This window comes from Oryza sativa, chromosome 11 (genome assembly GCF_034140825.1).
Source record: "Oryza sativa Japonica Group chromosome 11, ASM3414082v1".
In the NCBI taxonomy this organism is placed as follows: domain Eukaryota; kingdom Viridiplantae; phylum Streptophyta; class Magnoliopsida; order Poales; family Poaceae; genus Oryza; species Oryza sativa.
Window position 1 is genome coordinate 27,478,273 of NC_089045.1, and position 15,608 is coordinate 27,493,880.

A 15,608-nucleotide genomic window follows, 5' to 3' on the forward strand; every position below is an offset into this window, starting at 1 on the left:
CACACACCCATATACATACACACACATATATATATATATTCGTATTTTTTCGGTCGTCACATCTAATTTTCGTCCGTTTTTCGTCCATACATAATCCTATTTGGTTAGCAATAGGGATAGAAAAAATTGCAAAAAAAAACCACCGCCGCTGGAGGAGAAGAGAGGCGGTGGAGGGAGCGCCGCTGCCGGAACCGCCCGCGGTGGCCGCCACCGCCGACGGATCCACCCTCGGACGAAGCCAACGCCGCCGTCGCCGTCGACGCCGACGGGGAGAGGGAGAGGGGGAGGGACGGCCGTCGCCGCCGTCTCCGCTGCACCCCGTCGTCGCTGCGCCATGCCGGCGAGACGGGAAGGAGAGCCGCCGCCGCTAGCGTGGGGAAGGGCGCCGCCGCCGCTAGCGTGGGGGAAGCCGCCGCCGCCGCCGCAGCCGTCCGCCACCGCAGCCCTCCGTCGCCGCCGCCGCAGCCCGCCGTCGCCGCGCCGTGCCGGCGAGAAGGGAAGGGAAGCGGCGCCGGTGGTGGGAGAGGCGGGAGATGGGGAGAGGGAGCGGCGCCGCCGGAGGGAGGGGAGGGGAAGCGGCGCCGGTGGGGAGAGGGGGAGGGGGAGAGGCGGCGTCGAGAGTGGGGTGGGGGAGGCGGCTGAGCGGCTTAGGGGGGGAGGGAGAGGAGGATTAGGGTTAGGGTTAGGGTTAGGGTTTTGATAAGGCCGTGGGCTGACCGGAAGGGACGGAAATAAGTCTATTTTAGGTCCCTCGAGCCAGAAATAAATCTATATTAGGTCCCTCGGGCCGAAAAAGAAGAGAAGTTCATTTATAGTGCTTTATTTTTTTAGAAGCATTTACAATTATAATTATTGAATGTGTTTATTTCTAAGCAAACCTAAAAGGAAGGATTTTCTTTCTTTTTCCAATTAAATAATTATTAAATGATGTTTGTATTATTAAAATTAGCAATTAAGCTCTGAAAATTCCAATAAAATTCCAAAGAGCGTAACTAATCATGGAGAATTTAATAAAATTAAATTTAACAATGTCATTTTATTTCTCACACTTGCTTTACTTGTAAATTTATTTAATTATACACATATATACCTACTTAAAAATACCAAATATTTCTACGAATTTGTATTTTAATTAATTGCATATTTTTTCTGATCTGTGTGCTTCCTGGTGCAACGCACGGGCACTTTTACTAGTGTGTGTGTGTGTGTGTGTATATATATATATATATATATATATATATTAATGAATCTAGACATATATATCTATATGAATGTGGATAATGCTAGAACGTCTTATAATATAAAATGGAGGGAGTATTATTTTTGGTTTTTCTCCAAGCTTTTTTCTCCAGATTATTAAAACGTAATATTTTCTACATGTTTTGGAAAAATATGTTTTCCTAAAAAAAAACTATTCTACTTAGGCCCCGTTCGATCTCTTAGTTTTCAGCGCACGTAAAATGAGAAAGATCATTAGCACATAATTAATTAAGTATTAATTATTATAAAATTAAAAATGGATTTATTTGAATTTTTTTGAACAACTTTATAATTTTTTTTATCAAAAATGCGTCATTTAATAGTTTGAAAAGCGTGTTAATAGAAAATGAGAAAGTTGTAGTTTGGAGTTGAGAAAAAGAACTGGGCCATATTGATTAAACCACATGGATTTCAACAATTGGCTAAGTTTATTTTTTGAGATATATGATTTTAACTGTATAACCGAGTAGGCTAAATCAACTTTAAAATTAAATTTTAGAATCCATTTTTTACAATTTGCTTTGGTTTGTTTAGGCAACTAATGGAGCTGACAGTACTTTAATGTATTTCTTCCAATCCAAGAGATATGGTTACGTATGTACCTCACTTACGTACTTATGATTATGCTAATCACAAGTGGGCCCTTAATTAATCAACGGATGATCATTAGCACGAAGAAGATGACGTGGCTCGCCATAAACATACTACATACGCCAAAGCATCCTAGTCATCATATACCATTATGGATAAACTAAACCCACTCGTGTTATACACGAACACGAAAAGCGCACGTGGAAACTGTGCTTCCGTGTGGCCCAGCCCATCGTGGAAATGGATTTGTCACGGATCCAAATTCAGTTAGCCCATTAGGCCCAAAAGCTCCGGCGTTGAGCCGTTTTGATGGGCCTACTTTACTTATGGGCCCAGACAAGAAAGGCCCATGCAAAAAAGGTCCAGTTCTAAATTCGAAGGAAAATTCGAGGAAAATTTCGGAAAATTCGTTCGAACGAACACGTCGAGCCAAAAAGAGGAGGGCGGCGGCGCTAGGGTTTGGGGGTTTGGAGCTCTCGCGGCGGCCATTGGAGAGGGAGGGGGGAGGCGCAAACCCTAGCTGCCACCGTCCCTGAGGCCTCGCCATGGAGGTGGACCCGCCGCCGCCTCCGCCGCCGCCGATGGCGAACTACTTCGACCCGGAGTCGTCCGGCCGCCGGGAGGAGTACCGCCGCTACAGGTGAGACGCTCTCTTCCCCCTCCTCTTCGCGCTCCACCCTTTCGCGCGCTCGCCGGCGGGGTGGGTGAGTGGCGCCGATGCGGGCGTTGCTGCGAGTGAGCGTGATGCTGTGGTGGTTTCTTAGTTTGAGGGGAAATGGAGTGAAATTGGTTGAGGAGAGATCGATTTCCTGTATGTGAGGACACTAGATGTGCTGGTGTTGCGTTTGATGACGAGGTGTTCAGGCTGTTGGTTCGTCGCAGTCGGTCGCAGAACAGTAGTTAAGTCTCTCTTGTCAGGCTCAGATTGCTAAGTACTGTCCGCCTCAGCTTGGTGACAGTTTAGATTGTCCATTTTGTTTCAACAAATCTATGGTCAATTTTGGTGCTGGGAAATGGGAATTGACCAAATCAATAGTCAAGTAATCAACCAAACCAGATATCCGTCTAGTGTTTTTTCCCCATGAGGCAAAGGTCTATTGTGGAGCACATGAATCTGCCTCGTTTTGCTTTTGAGTGATCCATGCCCAAGCAGGTTGTATTCGCAAAGATCTGCACGAAACCAGTTATGTTCTAAGCCAGGATATAGTCAGTACTCTAGCTTATATTTCTTCACTGAGTTCTCTTTGTGTACGGTTGAGTACTTGCTGTAGCTAAAATTGCAGAAAAGAGTAAATGTAACTTAGTTGCATAAAATGGTGAGAACCTGTTACTCTTACGGGGGTGGCTACTATACTAGCTGATTATTTTTCTTTCCTCTATAATTTAAACAGAAAGAGATTATCTTCTTCAAATGCCTCTCCACTGTTGGGTACTGCGGTCTCCAAATTTTCAGAAGCAAGGCTGTTCTGTGATGGAAACAGCATACAGAGGCGGCCCAATGCTGGTCTACTCCTTGAAGATATCAAGCAGGAGGCTGCTGATATTTCTGATTTTGATAGCCTGGATGAATCTAAGCTGTTTGGATCAGGAAAAAAAAGGGCATCATTGGATGCCTCAGATGCAGGTTTCAGTTCAGGTAGGCAGGCAGTGCGGTCGGCATTGAAATCAGTCAAACTGGAGGAGGATATGCCACATGAAGGAGAAACAACTTCTACAATTTTTGCATCCCTCCTTGATTCTGCAATCCAAGGTTGGTACAAGCAATTTAGTTTGGATAGCAAGCGTCTTATGAACTGTTCTGTATCTATTTTGGCATAGGCAGCCTTTACTTGTGTGTTTTTCTTTGATGTCTCTTTGGTGCCTGATAGACTGTAGTTTCCAAGCTTTATTTGCACCCTTTTGTCTCTGTAATTTTCACCTCATGCCATTGCGTTTGTTTATTAGCTTTAATTTGATCAACCATGAAACTACGAAGGCTCTTCTGTAAGCTAACTTGCATGGAACTCATGTAGCACAGTTAACGATGGATGCTTGCAAATCATGCCCACTACTTACTCTTAAAAATATGTCTTTTCACTTTACAAGAGAAACTCTTCCTGCACAATACTATAGCCAAATAAATGGTTAACATTAATAGTAGCACCAGAAGCTGGCAATTTTATGTGACCAGAAATTTAAATTGAGATACATTTTTGGTACTGTATCTTTGCTCCTTTTAACTTCCCTTCCAGTCAATGGTTGATTTTACTTTGAAAGGGTTAATGACTTCTGAATTCTGACGAGTGATTCTTCTTGCAGGATTGATGCCCTTCTCGGATGTGATTTTACAATTTGAGAGGACATGTCGAAATGCTTCAGAGTCGATAAGGTTTTCTATTGCTTTGCACTATACCATGTTCAATTCTATAGCCTCCTATGAGCTGCTAGATTCGGTCTGTTTGTCACCAGTCAGCGATTCTTAGATTATCTCTCTGCTATTGAAAACGTTCCTGCTATCCTATCATTAACTCATAGTTTTGTTGCATCATGCTATACTGATAAATCTTATGCATGATTACTCCAAACAATTTGTGTATAATTTCTGACAGTTGCAAAGATGAATACTTTTATCATAGCTCTGATGCCTATTCTTTGGTATCTGGGCAATGCCATCCAATATTCAGGTCCGCTGGGACAGGAAAGCTTCGGATGGTGGAGGATAGACTTATGCAGCAAAAAGCGCAATTGTTACTGGATGAGGCTGCTTCTTGGTCACTTCTTTGGTACCTCTATGGGAAAGGTAATAGTTTCAATCACTTAAGCGAGACCCTTTTTTTTCCTTTCAGTAATGGAAACCATAGATCAGCATTATTCTTTAAGTAATCATTTTACTGTACCCTCAATGAAATTTCATCTGCTACATGCCAGGAAATGAGGAGCTTCCTGGAGAGCTATTTGTGGTAAGAGACATATATAGCTGCTGATGTATTAAGTTCATTTATCTGCATACTTTGTCCTCTGAAGTCAAAACTGTAAAATCACCTAAAGTCTGCAATATTTTTGTTGATAGGCACCGACTACTTCCCATCAAGAAGCTTGCCGCTTTGTTGTAACAGACCTTACGGCACAGTTATGTCTACGGATTGTACTTTGGCTTGAGGGTCTTGCTTCTGAAGCTCTTGATTTGGAGAAAAAGGTAAAAGTGCCTGTTTTTTTTTTTCTTTCGAAGACTTCACTTCAGTGTTCTTCATTTTCTGCTGAGAAGTTGGTAGGAATTGTTTATTGCCGCATAATTGACATGGAATAGAATATCCTGCCTTTATGCCATGTAGGTGAGAGGATCTCATGTTGGTTCATACCTACCAAGTTCTGGTGTTTGGCATCGTACACAAAGGTACATAAAGAGAAAGAACAATGATACTACTATAGTGAAGCATGTGGATTTTGATGCTCCAACTCGTGAAGGAGCCCAACTTCTTCCTGATGACAAGGTAGGCTACTGATGTATCGCAAGTTCAACTGTACTTGGTAGGTTTGACTTTACCAGAACCATTCATTACATATTAATTTCCTTGTTTGAACAGTAGTGCAGCATAGCATGTGAGACCTCCCTAAGTTCATTATAGCATAGCAGGTCGTGGATAACTCTAGCATGTCTAATGCTTCAAATTTTATTTCTTAACTAGACTCGAGCAAAACCACATGATTAGCAGCAGCAGGCAGTGCTGTGTGTTTAGAAAATAAAGCTGCTTCCTTCAATAGTCATTTTCTAAATATCTCATGTTTTAGCATCTCTAATGAAGTAATAATGGTTAACATCTTTCTTTGTGTGGGAGCAGAAGCAAGATGAATTGCTTTTAGAGGATATCTGGACTCTCTTGAGAGCAGGAAGGTTAGAAGAGGCATCTGAACTGTGTCGGTCTGCTGGTCAGGTAGGCCAGTTAGTTGTATCCCATGTGTTTCTTATAATGTATCTTTCTACCTTCTTTTGGTTGTGTATTGATCCTTGAGTATGTTTTCAGTCATGGAGAGCTGCAACTCTTTGCCCCTTTGGTGGCATAGATTTGTTTCCTTCCTTGGAGGCCATGCTGAAGAATGGAAAGTCTAGAACACTGCAAGCGATTGAATTGGAAAGTGGTGTTGGACGGCAGTTATGTCTTTGGAAATGGGCTTCATATTGTGCTTCAGAGGTTAAACATGCTCTTGTTTTTGAACTATGCTCTGTTGTGCTCTCAATTAATGGTCTGAATTTTTTTATTTTCTTCAAATTCATTACACTTTTGTGTAGCCAGCACATAATGCTTTGCAAACCTAAATCTGAAATTGATAATATTTATGTAGAAAATTGCTGAACAAGATGGTGGCCGATATGAGATGGCAGTATATGCTTTACAATGCAGTAACTTAAAGCGTATCTTGCCGATCTGTACTGACTGGGAGGTATACTGTTTATTCAGCTCATGCAAACGTTTTGAGTTTGATTTCTTGAAGTTGTTCTTTCCTTGACTGAATGCGTGACCTCCATATGATATGTTATTTTCTCTCTGATTTCCTAGTCAGCTTGTTGGGCAATGACAAAATCCTGGTTAGGTGTTCAAGTGGATCTAGTATTGTCTCAGTACCAAACCAGTAGACCAGAAGAGAAACAGTTTGATGACGAGATGAATGGAACCCAACCTATGTTGAACTCAGCTGGCCCAGAAAGTTGGCCACACAGTGTTCTTGATCAGCAACCCCGTGATATATCTGCGCTTCTGCAGAAACTCCACTCGAGGTATTAACATTGCATTGCATGGCACTTCTATCAATCCATCTTTTGCCTATTTATATGTTCTGTCATTCTTGTGATGCAGCGACCTTGTCCATGAAACTGTTTCTCGAGCATGCCGGGAGCAGCATAGACAAATCGAGGTAAAATAGACTTGCAAGAACGGTGAACCACCTGTCATGTTATTTTTTATGCATTCTCAGCTTAGTTTATCTAATGTGGTATGCCAGAATTAAATTAGATAAATTTTTTATGCATTCTTCATTAGAATGCTCTAAACTGGGAGCAACTCATCCAAAATTACTTGCTAAAGCCAGTTTTAGACTAGGGCAGTCAATTTTTTAAACTTGTAGTCGTTTATGGTTCTTAAATTCCAAGCATTTGAATATTATATTTGTTGTTTATTTCTCCCACTTGTCCAAATTTTTATGTATCATTTTCCATGACTCAATTCTTCACAAAAAATCATTTTCGCATGGTATTAAATGGAGCATATAGACAATTTCAAGAAACTACACTCCTTGCATAGTCATCCATTATAATAGTGAACATAGGAAGTTGTTTAACCACTCTCTAATGGCCACTTCCCGTATTATTATTTGATAGATGAATCTCATGAGTGGAAATATAGCTCATCTTCTTGATCTTTTATGGTCATGGGTGTCACCGTCTGAAGACGACCAAAACATATTGAGGTATGTATTTTATGATTCCAAGAGATGGTTTCCAAATACATTCCACATTTTTTTCACGACTAACTTCTCTGGTCATTTAGGCCCCGTGATGACCCTGATATGATACGCTTCGGAGCACATATTGTTCTTGTTCTGAGATACCTTTTCAGCGACGAAATGGAAGATGAGTTTGAGGAAAAGCTAGTTGCTGTTGGTGATCTCATCATCAACATGTAAGTATTGTTGATGAAATGAACTGCAATTTATGCTGCATGGAATTATTCAAATTGTATTGTTGTTTCTTGATATCCATTTGGTCAAACCTTAGATATTAATTGTGTTTATTAGTAGTTCACATCCATTGCTTCTAGCCTTCTGTGTCTTATCTAATGGTTAAATAGGGATTTTATCTTCAGTTGACTCTTGTTCTCATGTTTCTAAGTATTCTGTTTTTAGCTTGTCTTTATTTACTTCATTCATTCGTGATCAGAAAGTCATTGATTTTTTCCAGGTATGTGAGGTACTTGTTTTCAGAGCAGCAAGAGGAATTGGTTGGAGTATATGCTTCTCAGCTTGAGCGTGACCTTTGCATTGAGTTGTTTGTTGAAATGATGGAACTAAGATTAAATAGCAGGTATTACTATCGTATATTTACCATCTACTTGTGGGATTAATTTACTTATATTCTATAAGCTTGCTCATCTTTGTTCCTGACATAGTGTATTTAACACTATTAGTAAAATCAACAACAGTATTTCAGTTGTCCATACATACCTTGATAAAATGTGATGTGATATTTGCCTGATAGAATATGGTTTTCATATATAGTACAGGCTTTATTAGCTTGATCTTCTCTTTTTTCTTTCCAATCCTATACGGTTTTGAGTTTGTCTAAGCATGTTGCTATAGAAAATAGTGTCAATATCCAAGTGGCAACTATATCTCTTGATGTACCGTGATTTCCTTGTTTTATGTTAAAATATTCTCAATCTTTTTTTTATTTGATTCTTTATTTTACTGACTGCCATTGCAAGTTGTAATACTTGGTTAAATACCCTCATTTTTTCCCCTGGCAACAGCTTGCATACCATGTTCAAGCTCTTCCTGTCTGCTGTGGAGTATTTGCCATTCTCATCTGGAGATGCATCCAAGGCTTCTCTTGAAGAGATCATTGAGAGGTCTGATGATTATGGGATGTATATGGCAATGAAATGAACTTATTTTGAGATATTTAGCTTATCTGTTTTCATGGATAAGTTGTAACAAGAATTTCAATTTACTCCAGGGTTCTTTCAAGATCCCGCGAACCGAAACCCATTAAGTATGACGAAGATATTTTTGATGTTGCGGAAATGCATCACTTACAAGCACTCCAGAAAGCAACGGTCATTCAGTGGCTTTGCTTCACACCGCCATCCTCGATTCCAGATTTTCAGATGATCAGTGGAAAGCTTCTGATACGGGCACTGATGCACAGGTAACTGATTGTTCAATTGTTTTGCCAGTTTAACTTTGGAACCCTCTTTTGTGTCATTCCATATTGTATATTCATTGTTGCACTGCATGTTTGTGAAAGGGTATTCATTTATCTTTTCCCTTTGTCCATGGAATTTATTTTTTTACTCCTTTCTCCATCAGCAACACACTATTCAGAGAGTTTTCCCTGATATCAATGAGGAGAGTTCCTGAGCTACCAGTAGGACCACACAAGTTGCTTGCCATCCTGGCTGAACCATTGAAACAAAAAGAAAATTTAATTTCACTCGAAGATCCTGAGGTATCTGATAATTTACGGGAGTTTGAAGATTGGGTAAGATGCCTCCTTTTCTCCTGACTTGCATATTCTATTCGTTATGTTAGAACTGATAGTTTTATTTATGAATCTTGTTAGTTTTCTTGACCAAGTAACTGCTATATGTTCAAACAGCATGAATATTACTCCCTGGATGCTACTTACCGGAGTTGGCTTAAATTTGAGATGGAGAATGCGTCTATTTCTCCTGAAATGCTTTCAGCAGAAGAAAAGAGTCAAGCTGTTGCTGCAGCGAAAGAAACGCTGGAGTTAGCATTCTTATTATTATACAGTAAGTTGCTAAATGTTGATATATGTTCATCTGCATATATTCTTCTCAAAACTTTAAACTTCTGATAGCATATGGAACTATCTATTCAACTTTGTTACCACCTCTTTTACGCTGTTATCATTCATAACCAGGGGAAGATATTCCATGGTTAAATGCTGTCGAGAGTAGTCCAATCGAGCCCTCAGAACATGTTTTTCTTGAGTTACATGCAACTGCAATACTCTGCCTACCTTCTGGGGAGTGCATGCTGCCAGATGCAACATCATGCACAGCTTTGACAAGTGCATTGTACTCTACTGTTAGTGAAACGGAAGTGTTGCATCGTCAATTGAAGGTTGGTTCCAAACTTTGCCTAAATTTATGCCATGTTATTCTTGAGCATAAAAAGATGAAGTGTTAGTCCATGCTCAATTGTTTTTTGTAACCTGTCTTTAATAAGGAACACTGAATGTTCAAAACACATTTGCATTTTAACTTACACTTACTGTTTAGCTAAGTTTGTCCTGCACTTTCTGACTAATCCATGGAACAGGTGGATGTGAATGTTTCATCTAAAGATCCTTGCTGTATTCAAGTTTCTCTCCTCTGCCTAGCAGTAGAAGGTGATGGTTTGGGGCTTCATGAAGCCAATGATGGAGGTCTTCTTGCTGCAATTATGGCTGCTGGGTTCAAAGGTATCATTTATCGACACTTTATGATACTGTGATTTGGAATAGTCTGTAATATTTATGTGAATAATTCATTATGGCAGGTGAACTCAATCGATTTCAACCTGGAGTTTCAATTGAAATATCACGGCTTGATGCTTGGTATTCTGATGGTCATGGTTCAGTAGAAAGCACTGCTGCATACATAATTCGTGGGCTTTGTCGTAGATGCTGCCTGCCAGAAACTATTCTACGATCTATGCAGGTGATGTAGCAATATATCCGATTTGTTGCAGATGAAATGATTGCTACTGTGCTGCTTGTATATAGCTAATATATTGATACATGTTTCTTATATTTTTCAGGCATCCATCGCTCTATCTGAAGCAGGTGATTCTCTAGATCATTGTGATAAGCTCATTGAGTTGGTTGCTTCATCGGAATCTGGAATAATGCATTTGTTCAGCCAACAGCAGTTGCAGGTTAGTGTTATATTCTTTTTATTTGGTCAATATAAATTACTTGTGAACTTCTTAATGTCAACAGCAATATTTTGTAATTAATTCAGGAATTCCTGCTTTTTGAGAGAGAATGCTACCTATCTAAAATGGAGCTTGAGGAAGAGCAGTTAGAGCAGTTACCTGCTGATGGCTAAAAGGTTGATGTTACATTTTGGTTGTAATAATGACCATTTAACCGTTTTCTCCTGTACTCAGAGGAATCAGTAAGACTAGTCTGTGCATATTTTACATTTTCGAAACATGCAACATAAACTACTTATTTATTTAGGAAATGTGTGGTTGTATGGCCCAATGTAGAATGATGTTTCAGGGAATAGGGAAATTGCACATCTCAGTATTTGTTTTTATTGAAATAACTAAATGTGCTGCTCACGGCAGTTATGTACAAAACCAGTATATTTCATCTCTATTTCTTCGTTATTGATCTCAATATCACATCATTGTCGAGTTTGGTATTTCGCTCAGGTGACATTTTGCTAACTTGTGCATGCAGGATGTGTATACCTGTGATGGGTGTATCCACCAGCTGTCCAAATCTAGTTTGCAAACATGGCGTACCCCACCGTGTGGTTAGGTATCACTTGTAATCCATTCACGAAAGAAATAGAAAGTACCAGCTGTAAGTAACTGTGTTGTTCATGCTCCATCAGAAGAGTTGAAAACAAATGTAAAAAGGTTATCTGGTTGTCAAACTCAATATCTATTGATCTCAGCCTTTTATTTTCACTATATTTCTTTTGCACTGTTTGAAAGACTGAACTGGCTGATAGCAGCAGCAAATGAACTTGAATTCTATTACAGAGCAGAAAAGACTCAAACCGGTAAATGGCTTTCAACAAGTGCATGGACCGACAAAAAAGTGTCAGGGCTTCTGTTTTCCCTTTGGCACCTATGTGCTACTATTCATTGAGGCCTGAATCTCCTCCAGAGTTTTGCCTTTTGTCTCTGGCACGATCTTCACAATGAAAAGGATGGCCACTGCGCAAACTAATGCGAAAAGGAAGAATGTCCCTGCATGAAACAGAATGTGGTTTATCTCCAAACTCATGTTACAAATTTAACAGTAAACTTGAAAATGTGTACATTTGAACTGTTTCCAAGATTATCCTTTGCACGGTTGTAGTGAAAGACGGCTAAAGTCAGCAAAACATGACTAGAGATTTGGCTCACCTGAAGAACTCCAGCTCATGAAGAAGTTGAAGGCAAAAGAAACTGCCCATGAACCGGACCAGTTCACCAGAGTCACAAAGCTTCCACCGATTCCTTTTATATTTATGGGAAATATCTGCATCCAATACGAACAAACATGCTAATGTTACACTGAATTCTGGTTCTATTTGATGAAATCTTTAGTGAAGGCTGAAATCTGGTGGTTGAATGTTTGGCACTTTACCTCTGACATTATGACCCAAGGGACTGCCCCCATTCCTATTGAATAGCTAGCAATGTACACCTGTTTCAGTTATAAAAATGGATTTTAGCATAACTGAACTACAGATAAATTTCGAAATAATCAAACAGAATAAAAATTTCAATGTACCAATATGCCAGTGAGTGCGATGATTGGTACTTGCTCCAAGAAAAGCCCATGAATCTACACAACAAATAATGTGCTTCAATTTGGTTTACATAACCCAACAAAGATGGGTGCAAATCTTCTTGGGGGAAAATGCAAAATAGGCGTAAGGATTGAGTGATTTTGTCAAATATTACCTTCAGGTAGAAGGATACTGCTGACATGAGAGAGCCAATTAGGAGTCCTGATGTTGAAATCTGGATAGAAATAAAAGGAAGTGGTTAAGTGTGTTTTTCAGTAGTTTCTGCTGTAACAGTTCCCCAAGTGCTGAAAATTTGAGTGCACTTACCAACAGCAGTGGCCTTCTACCACTTCTGTCCATCAGTAATGCTCCAACAGCTGTGATTGGCGCCTGTTATTAACAGTATACAGTCAAAACTTTTACTTAGAATTTAAGGAAAATTTGATCAAGTTCTGCACGTCTATTATTTTAACCTGGATACACCCCATCAAGATTGTTCCTAGGTCTCCTGAAGCAAACCCTGCATAATGAACCAACAATTTAGTCTGACATCTCTGGAACTGACAAAATCTAGTGTTTTGAAGCGCGAAAAATTGCGACTTTACCGGCTGATACAAAAGTTTCACTGGCATAGAACAAGATTCCATTAATTCCTACAAACTGCTGGAACACCATCAGGCCAACACCAACAATGACAGGACGGATGTAGGCTCTGTTGAAAAGATCCTGAACTCCAGCCTTTGGAAGGTTTTCAATGGTCTCAATGAACTCCTGTATATATTGAGGAATTACTGATAACAATCACAATTTTCTGCACCATAATTGTATCTTAAAATATACTGTTAACGATGTCGAACCTTGATTTCTGCAGCTTCAATGGACACATCCGCATCTTTACCACGGAGGCGTTGGAGCGCTATTTCAAACTCCTTTTGCCGTCCAACCTTTGCCTGTGTTTTCAATTTGGTGCTGAATTGTTAGAATGGAAATTCAGAATCAAATCTAAGTATATTGTTCAATGCCTTACCAGCCACCGAGGGGATTCAGGAATGAAGGAAAGACCAACTATAAGAATTATGGACGGTACAAGTCCTGTAAATGTGTCAAATACAAAAATTATCACTACCTTGTTGTAAGTTCTACATGACCAGATGATAGTATGGGATTTTTCCTATGAATATACCTGCTATGACCAACATGCGCCATGTCACCATAGTACCGACAATATAAGTAACAGATAACCCAGTGCACACCAGCAACTGCAGTTGAAACGCCAATTTGATTTCAAACACTAATATGATATATCTTTCTAAAAAGTGTTGCAGCACCTTCAGGTTGTTTAGTTTTTGTTAAGAGTAAAATTACTTGGTTCAGTGTTGTAAGCCCCCCACGAAGAGCTTTCGGAGCTATTTCTGCTATGAAAACCGGTACCTGTTCAGTTACAAGAGCTGCTGTCAGTGAATCTAAACAATATGTTCAGTGCTCGAAAGATTAATATGTTCAGTAAGTGATGTCCTTGATTGATCATTCATACCACATATGAAAATACTCCTACTCCAAATCCGGTACAGAATCTCCCAAAATCAAGTGAAACAGCACCCTGAAAAGTTGTGAATTCAGTTAAGCAGTTTCTTGACATTCTTGACTTATTGAAGTATAAGATTAAGAAAACGTACTTGTGCAAAGAAGATTGCAAGCCATCCGACAATGCAAACAAGAGCAGAAGTCCTCATTGCCTGCTCCACTCACAAAACTTTTTGGTTAATGAATTATAACTCTTGATGAATTCTCACAAAGATTTTAATAGATAAAAGATTATTCAGGCTTGTAGATACCCCTTTTCTTCCAGAAATGTCAGCAAGGTGCCCACTTGCAACTGCTCCTATCATTGCCCCAATTGTTATTATTGATCCGAAAACCGAATACTGCGGAGAATAACAGGACAACATGATCAGGAACTGAGAATTACATTGTCCTCCCCTTTTGGGAAACTTGTACAGAAGTAGAAATTCAGTTGAGAATGGCATTGCGACAAATTTCAGAAATACTATTTGAGTGAAGTAGCGAAAATTTCGGCAACCTCGGAGAGCGAGAGCTGAAGATCCTCCCTGATCTTGGACTGAGTTGGTGCTGAGTAACCAATCTGCAAGAGAATAATACAATTAATTCATGCACTTGCAAATTCAGAAGTAATTTCTGAATGAAATCTCCATTATCTAAAGGAATGTTGACAAGTGTGTTTCAATCCTATTCTGATCTTTGAACTCACCGAGACGCCGAAGACGAAGGAGCCGAGCACGGCAACGCCGGTGCTGGCGATGACCATGGCCAGCGATCCATCGCCGCCGGCCCGGGGAAGGAGGGACTCGCTTGCACCACTGGACACTCCCATGGCGATGGCCTTAGCTGCTAACTGATGCTAACCTTCAACAAGTTCAGTTCTTGCTTGAACTGAAGCTACAACCTTGAGCTCTGCTACTAAGCTGCATATATAGTAAGTGGCTTTATGTAATTAACCGTGTATGCAATGAGTGATTAGAGTGATAAGTGGCTTCCAATTTATAGGGAGATCGATGGATGGCACAAGCTGGACCCCTTGCTTTGGTTAGAAACTTATAATTTTCTATCAGCTGCCAGATCTGGAGTTTTGTGGCTTATATCCAACAATGGCTTTAAAATATGAAGAATCAGTGAGGGAAGAAAATATTCTATGGTGTAAAAAGAGAAGGATTGCGGCTGAATATTTTTGAAATCTCCAGTTGTCTATGTGACATGTGAGTTCAGGTCCACATAACATTGAGGAATGGAGTGACATACAAGTACTGTTCCTTGTGAAACATGTTGTAGAAGAACAATAATTGTGAGTATTTACCTAAATGTTTGCATATACTCCTTCTTTTTCCGTATTGTAAGTCATTTTAGTTTTATTATAAGTGAAACTTCTCTAATTTTGACTAAGTTTTCAGAAAAGTATACCAACATCTATGACATTAAATTAGTTTCATTGAAATCCACCACGAAACATATCTTTGCATATATTTATTACTGTGAATATTAGTGTATTTTTTCTATTCTCTCGGTTAAAGTTATGTAAATTTGACTTAGTACAAAACAAAAATGACTTGCAATATGGATAATTTAGTCTGATATAAGGCTACAAACAAATATGACCTCATTTTATCATGCTGTACAACATATCCTGATGGCAAAAGTAAAAGTGATAATAAAGTAGAGTCTCCAAAGGATGCTTCTCTCTTATCATTCCCATGCTCTTGTTAAGGCTTATGATTGCCGCAGCTATACTGATCTTGACATCTTGACAATTTTAAGTTACAAACTGCAACTTCTTTAATTTAAATTTGGAATAAGGACGTACACGCCTGATTTGATAGACATATAGTAACATGGAACTCGATGCAAAGTTCAAATTTACAATTAGGGTTGGTTTGATCTCTTTGGGACAACATGGCTAATTTTTGTCATCAAGGCATAAACAAATTTAAAAACTTGATTACCCACATGGATCTGGGAGCTGTCTAACGAGTA

The 15,608-nt window shown here is 39.6% G+C and overlaps 2 protein-coding genes across 2 annotated transcripts; one reads left to right on the forward strand and one right to left on the reverse strand.

The window, feature by feature from the left end:
• The first annotated feature begins 2,251 nt into the window (after positions 1-2,251).
• On the forward strand, positions 2,252-11,253 carry LOC4351012 (nuclear pore complex protein NUP107). The gene is made up of 25 exons (XM_015761905.3): positions 2,252-2,491; positions 3,243-3,601; positions 4,150-4,219; positions 4,515-4,630; positions 4,759-4,790; positions 4,901-5,026; positions 5,163-5,321; positions 5,670-5,762; positions 5,853-6,020; positions 6,172-6,270; positions 6,387-6,604; positions 6,684-6,741; positions 7,205-7,293; positions 7,374-7,505; positions 7,784-7,906; positions 8,352-8,450; positions 8,558-8,749; positions 8,911-9,082; positions 9,200-9,356; positions 9,488-9,690; positions 9,889-10,030; positions 10,108-10,268; positions 10,369-10,485; positions 10,572-10,661; positions 11,018-11,253. The coding sequence occupies exons 1-24, from the start codon at positions 2,397-2,399 to the stop codon at positions 10,656-10,658; spliced, it is 3,267 nt and encodes a 1,088-aa protein (XP_015617391.1). The 5' UTR covers positions 2,252-2,396; the 3' UTR covers positions 10,659-10,661; positions 11,018-11,253.
• Positions 11,209-14,634, reverse strand: LOC9266436 (sugar transporter ERD6-like 16). Its single transcript, XM_015761906.2, has 17 exons — positions 14,332-14,634; positions 14,143-14,205; positions 13,898-13,987; positions 13,739-13,798; positions 13,597-13,662; positions 13,428-13,493; positions 13,246-13,321; positions 13,090-13,154; positions 12,920-13,012; positions 12,668-12,833; positions 12,536-12,582; positions 12,390-12,452; positions 12,238-12,297; positions 12,065-12,118; positions 11,918-11,977; positions 11,695-11,809; positions 11,209-11,535 (listed from the first exon to the last, which is right to left on the reverse strand). Exons 1-17 carry the CDS (start codon positions 14,452-14,454, stop codon positions 11,414-11,416), a joined length of 1,389 nt encoding a protein of 462 aa, XP_015617392.1. The 5' UTR covers positions 14,455-14,634; the 3' UTR covers positions 11,209-11,413.
• Between the last annotated feature and the right edge of the window lie 974 nt (positions 14,635-15,608).

Bases quoted from the DNA above. Each gene is read 5' to 3' on its own strand.
- LOC9266436 (XM_015761906.2), bottom strand. From the start codon at position 14,454: ATGGGAGTGTCCAGTGGTGCAAGCGAGTCCCTCCTTCCCCGGGCCGGC. The intron at 11,978-12,064 runs GTACATTGAAAT...TAACTGAAACAG, and splicing joins TCGCACTCACTGGCATATTG to GTGTACATTGCTAGCTATTC. The intron at 11,536-11,694 runs GTGAGCCAAATC...TGTTTCATGCAG, and splicing joins CATGAGCTGGAGTTCTTCAG to GGACATTCTTCCTTTTCGCA.
- LOC4351012 (XM_015761905.3), top strand. From the start codon at position 2,397: ATGGAGGTGGACCCGCCGCCGCCTCCGCCGCCGCCGATGGCGAACTAC. The intron at 3,602-4,149 runs GTTGGTACAAGC...TTCTTCTTGCAG, and splicing joins CCTTGATTCTGCAATCCAAG to GATTGATGCCCTTCTCGGAT. The intron at 5,322-5,669 runs GTAGGCTACTGA...GTGTGGGAGCAG, and splicing joins AACTTCTTCCTGATGACAAG to AAGCAAGATGAATTGCTTTT.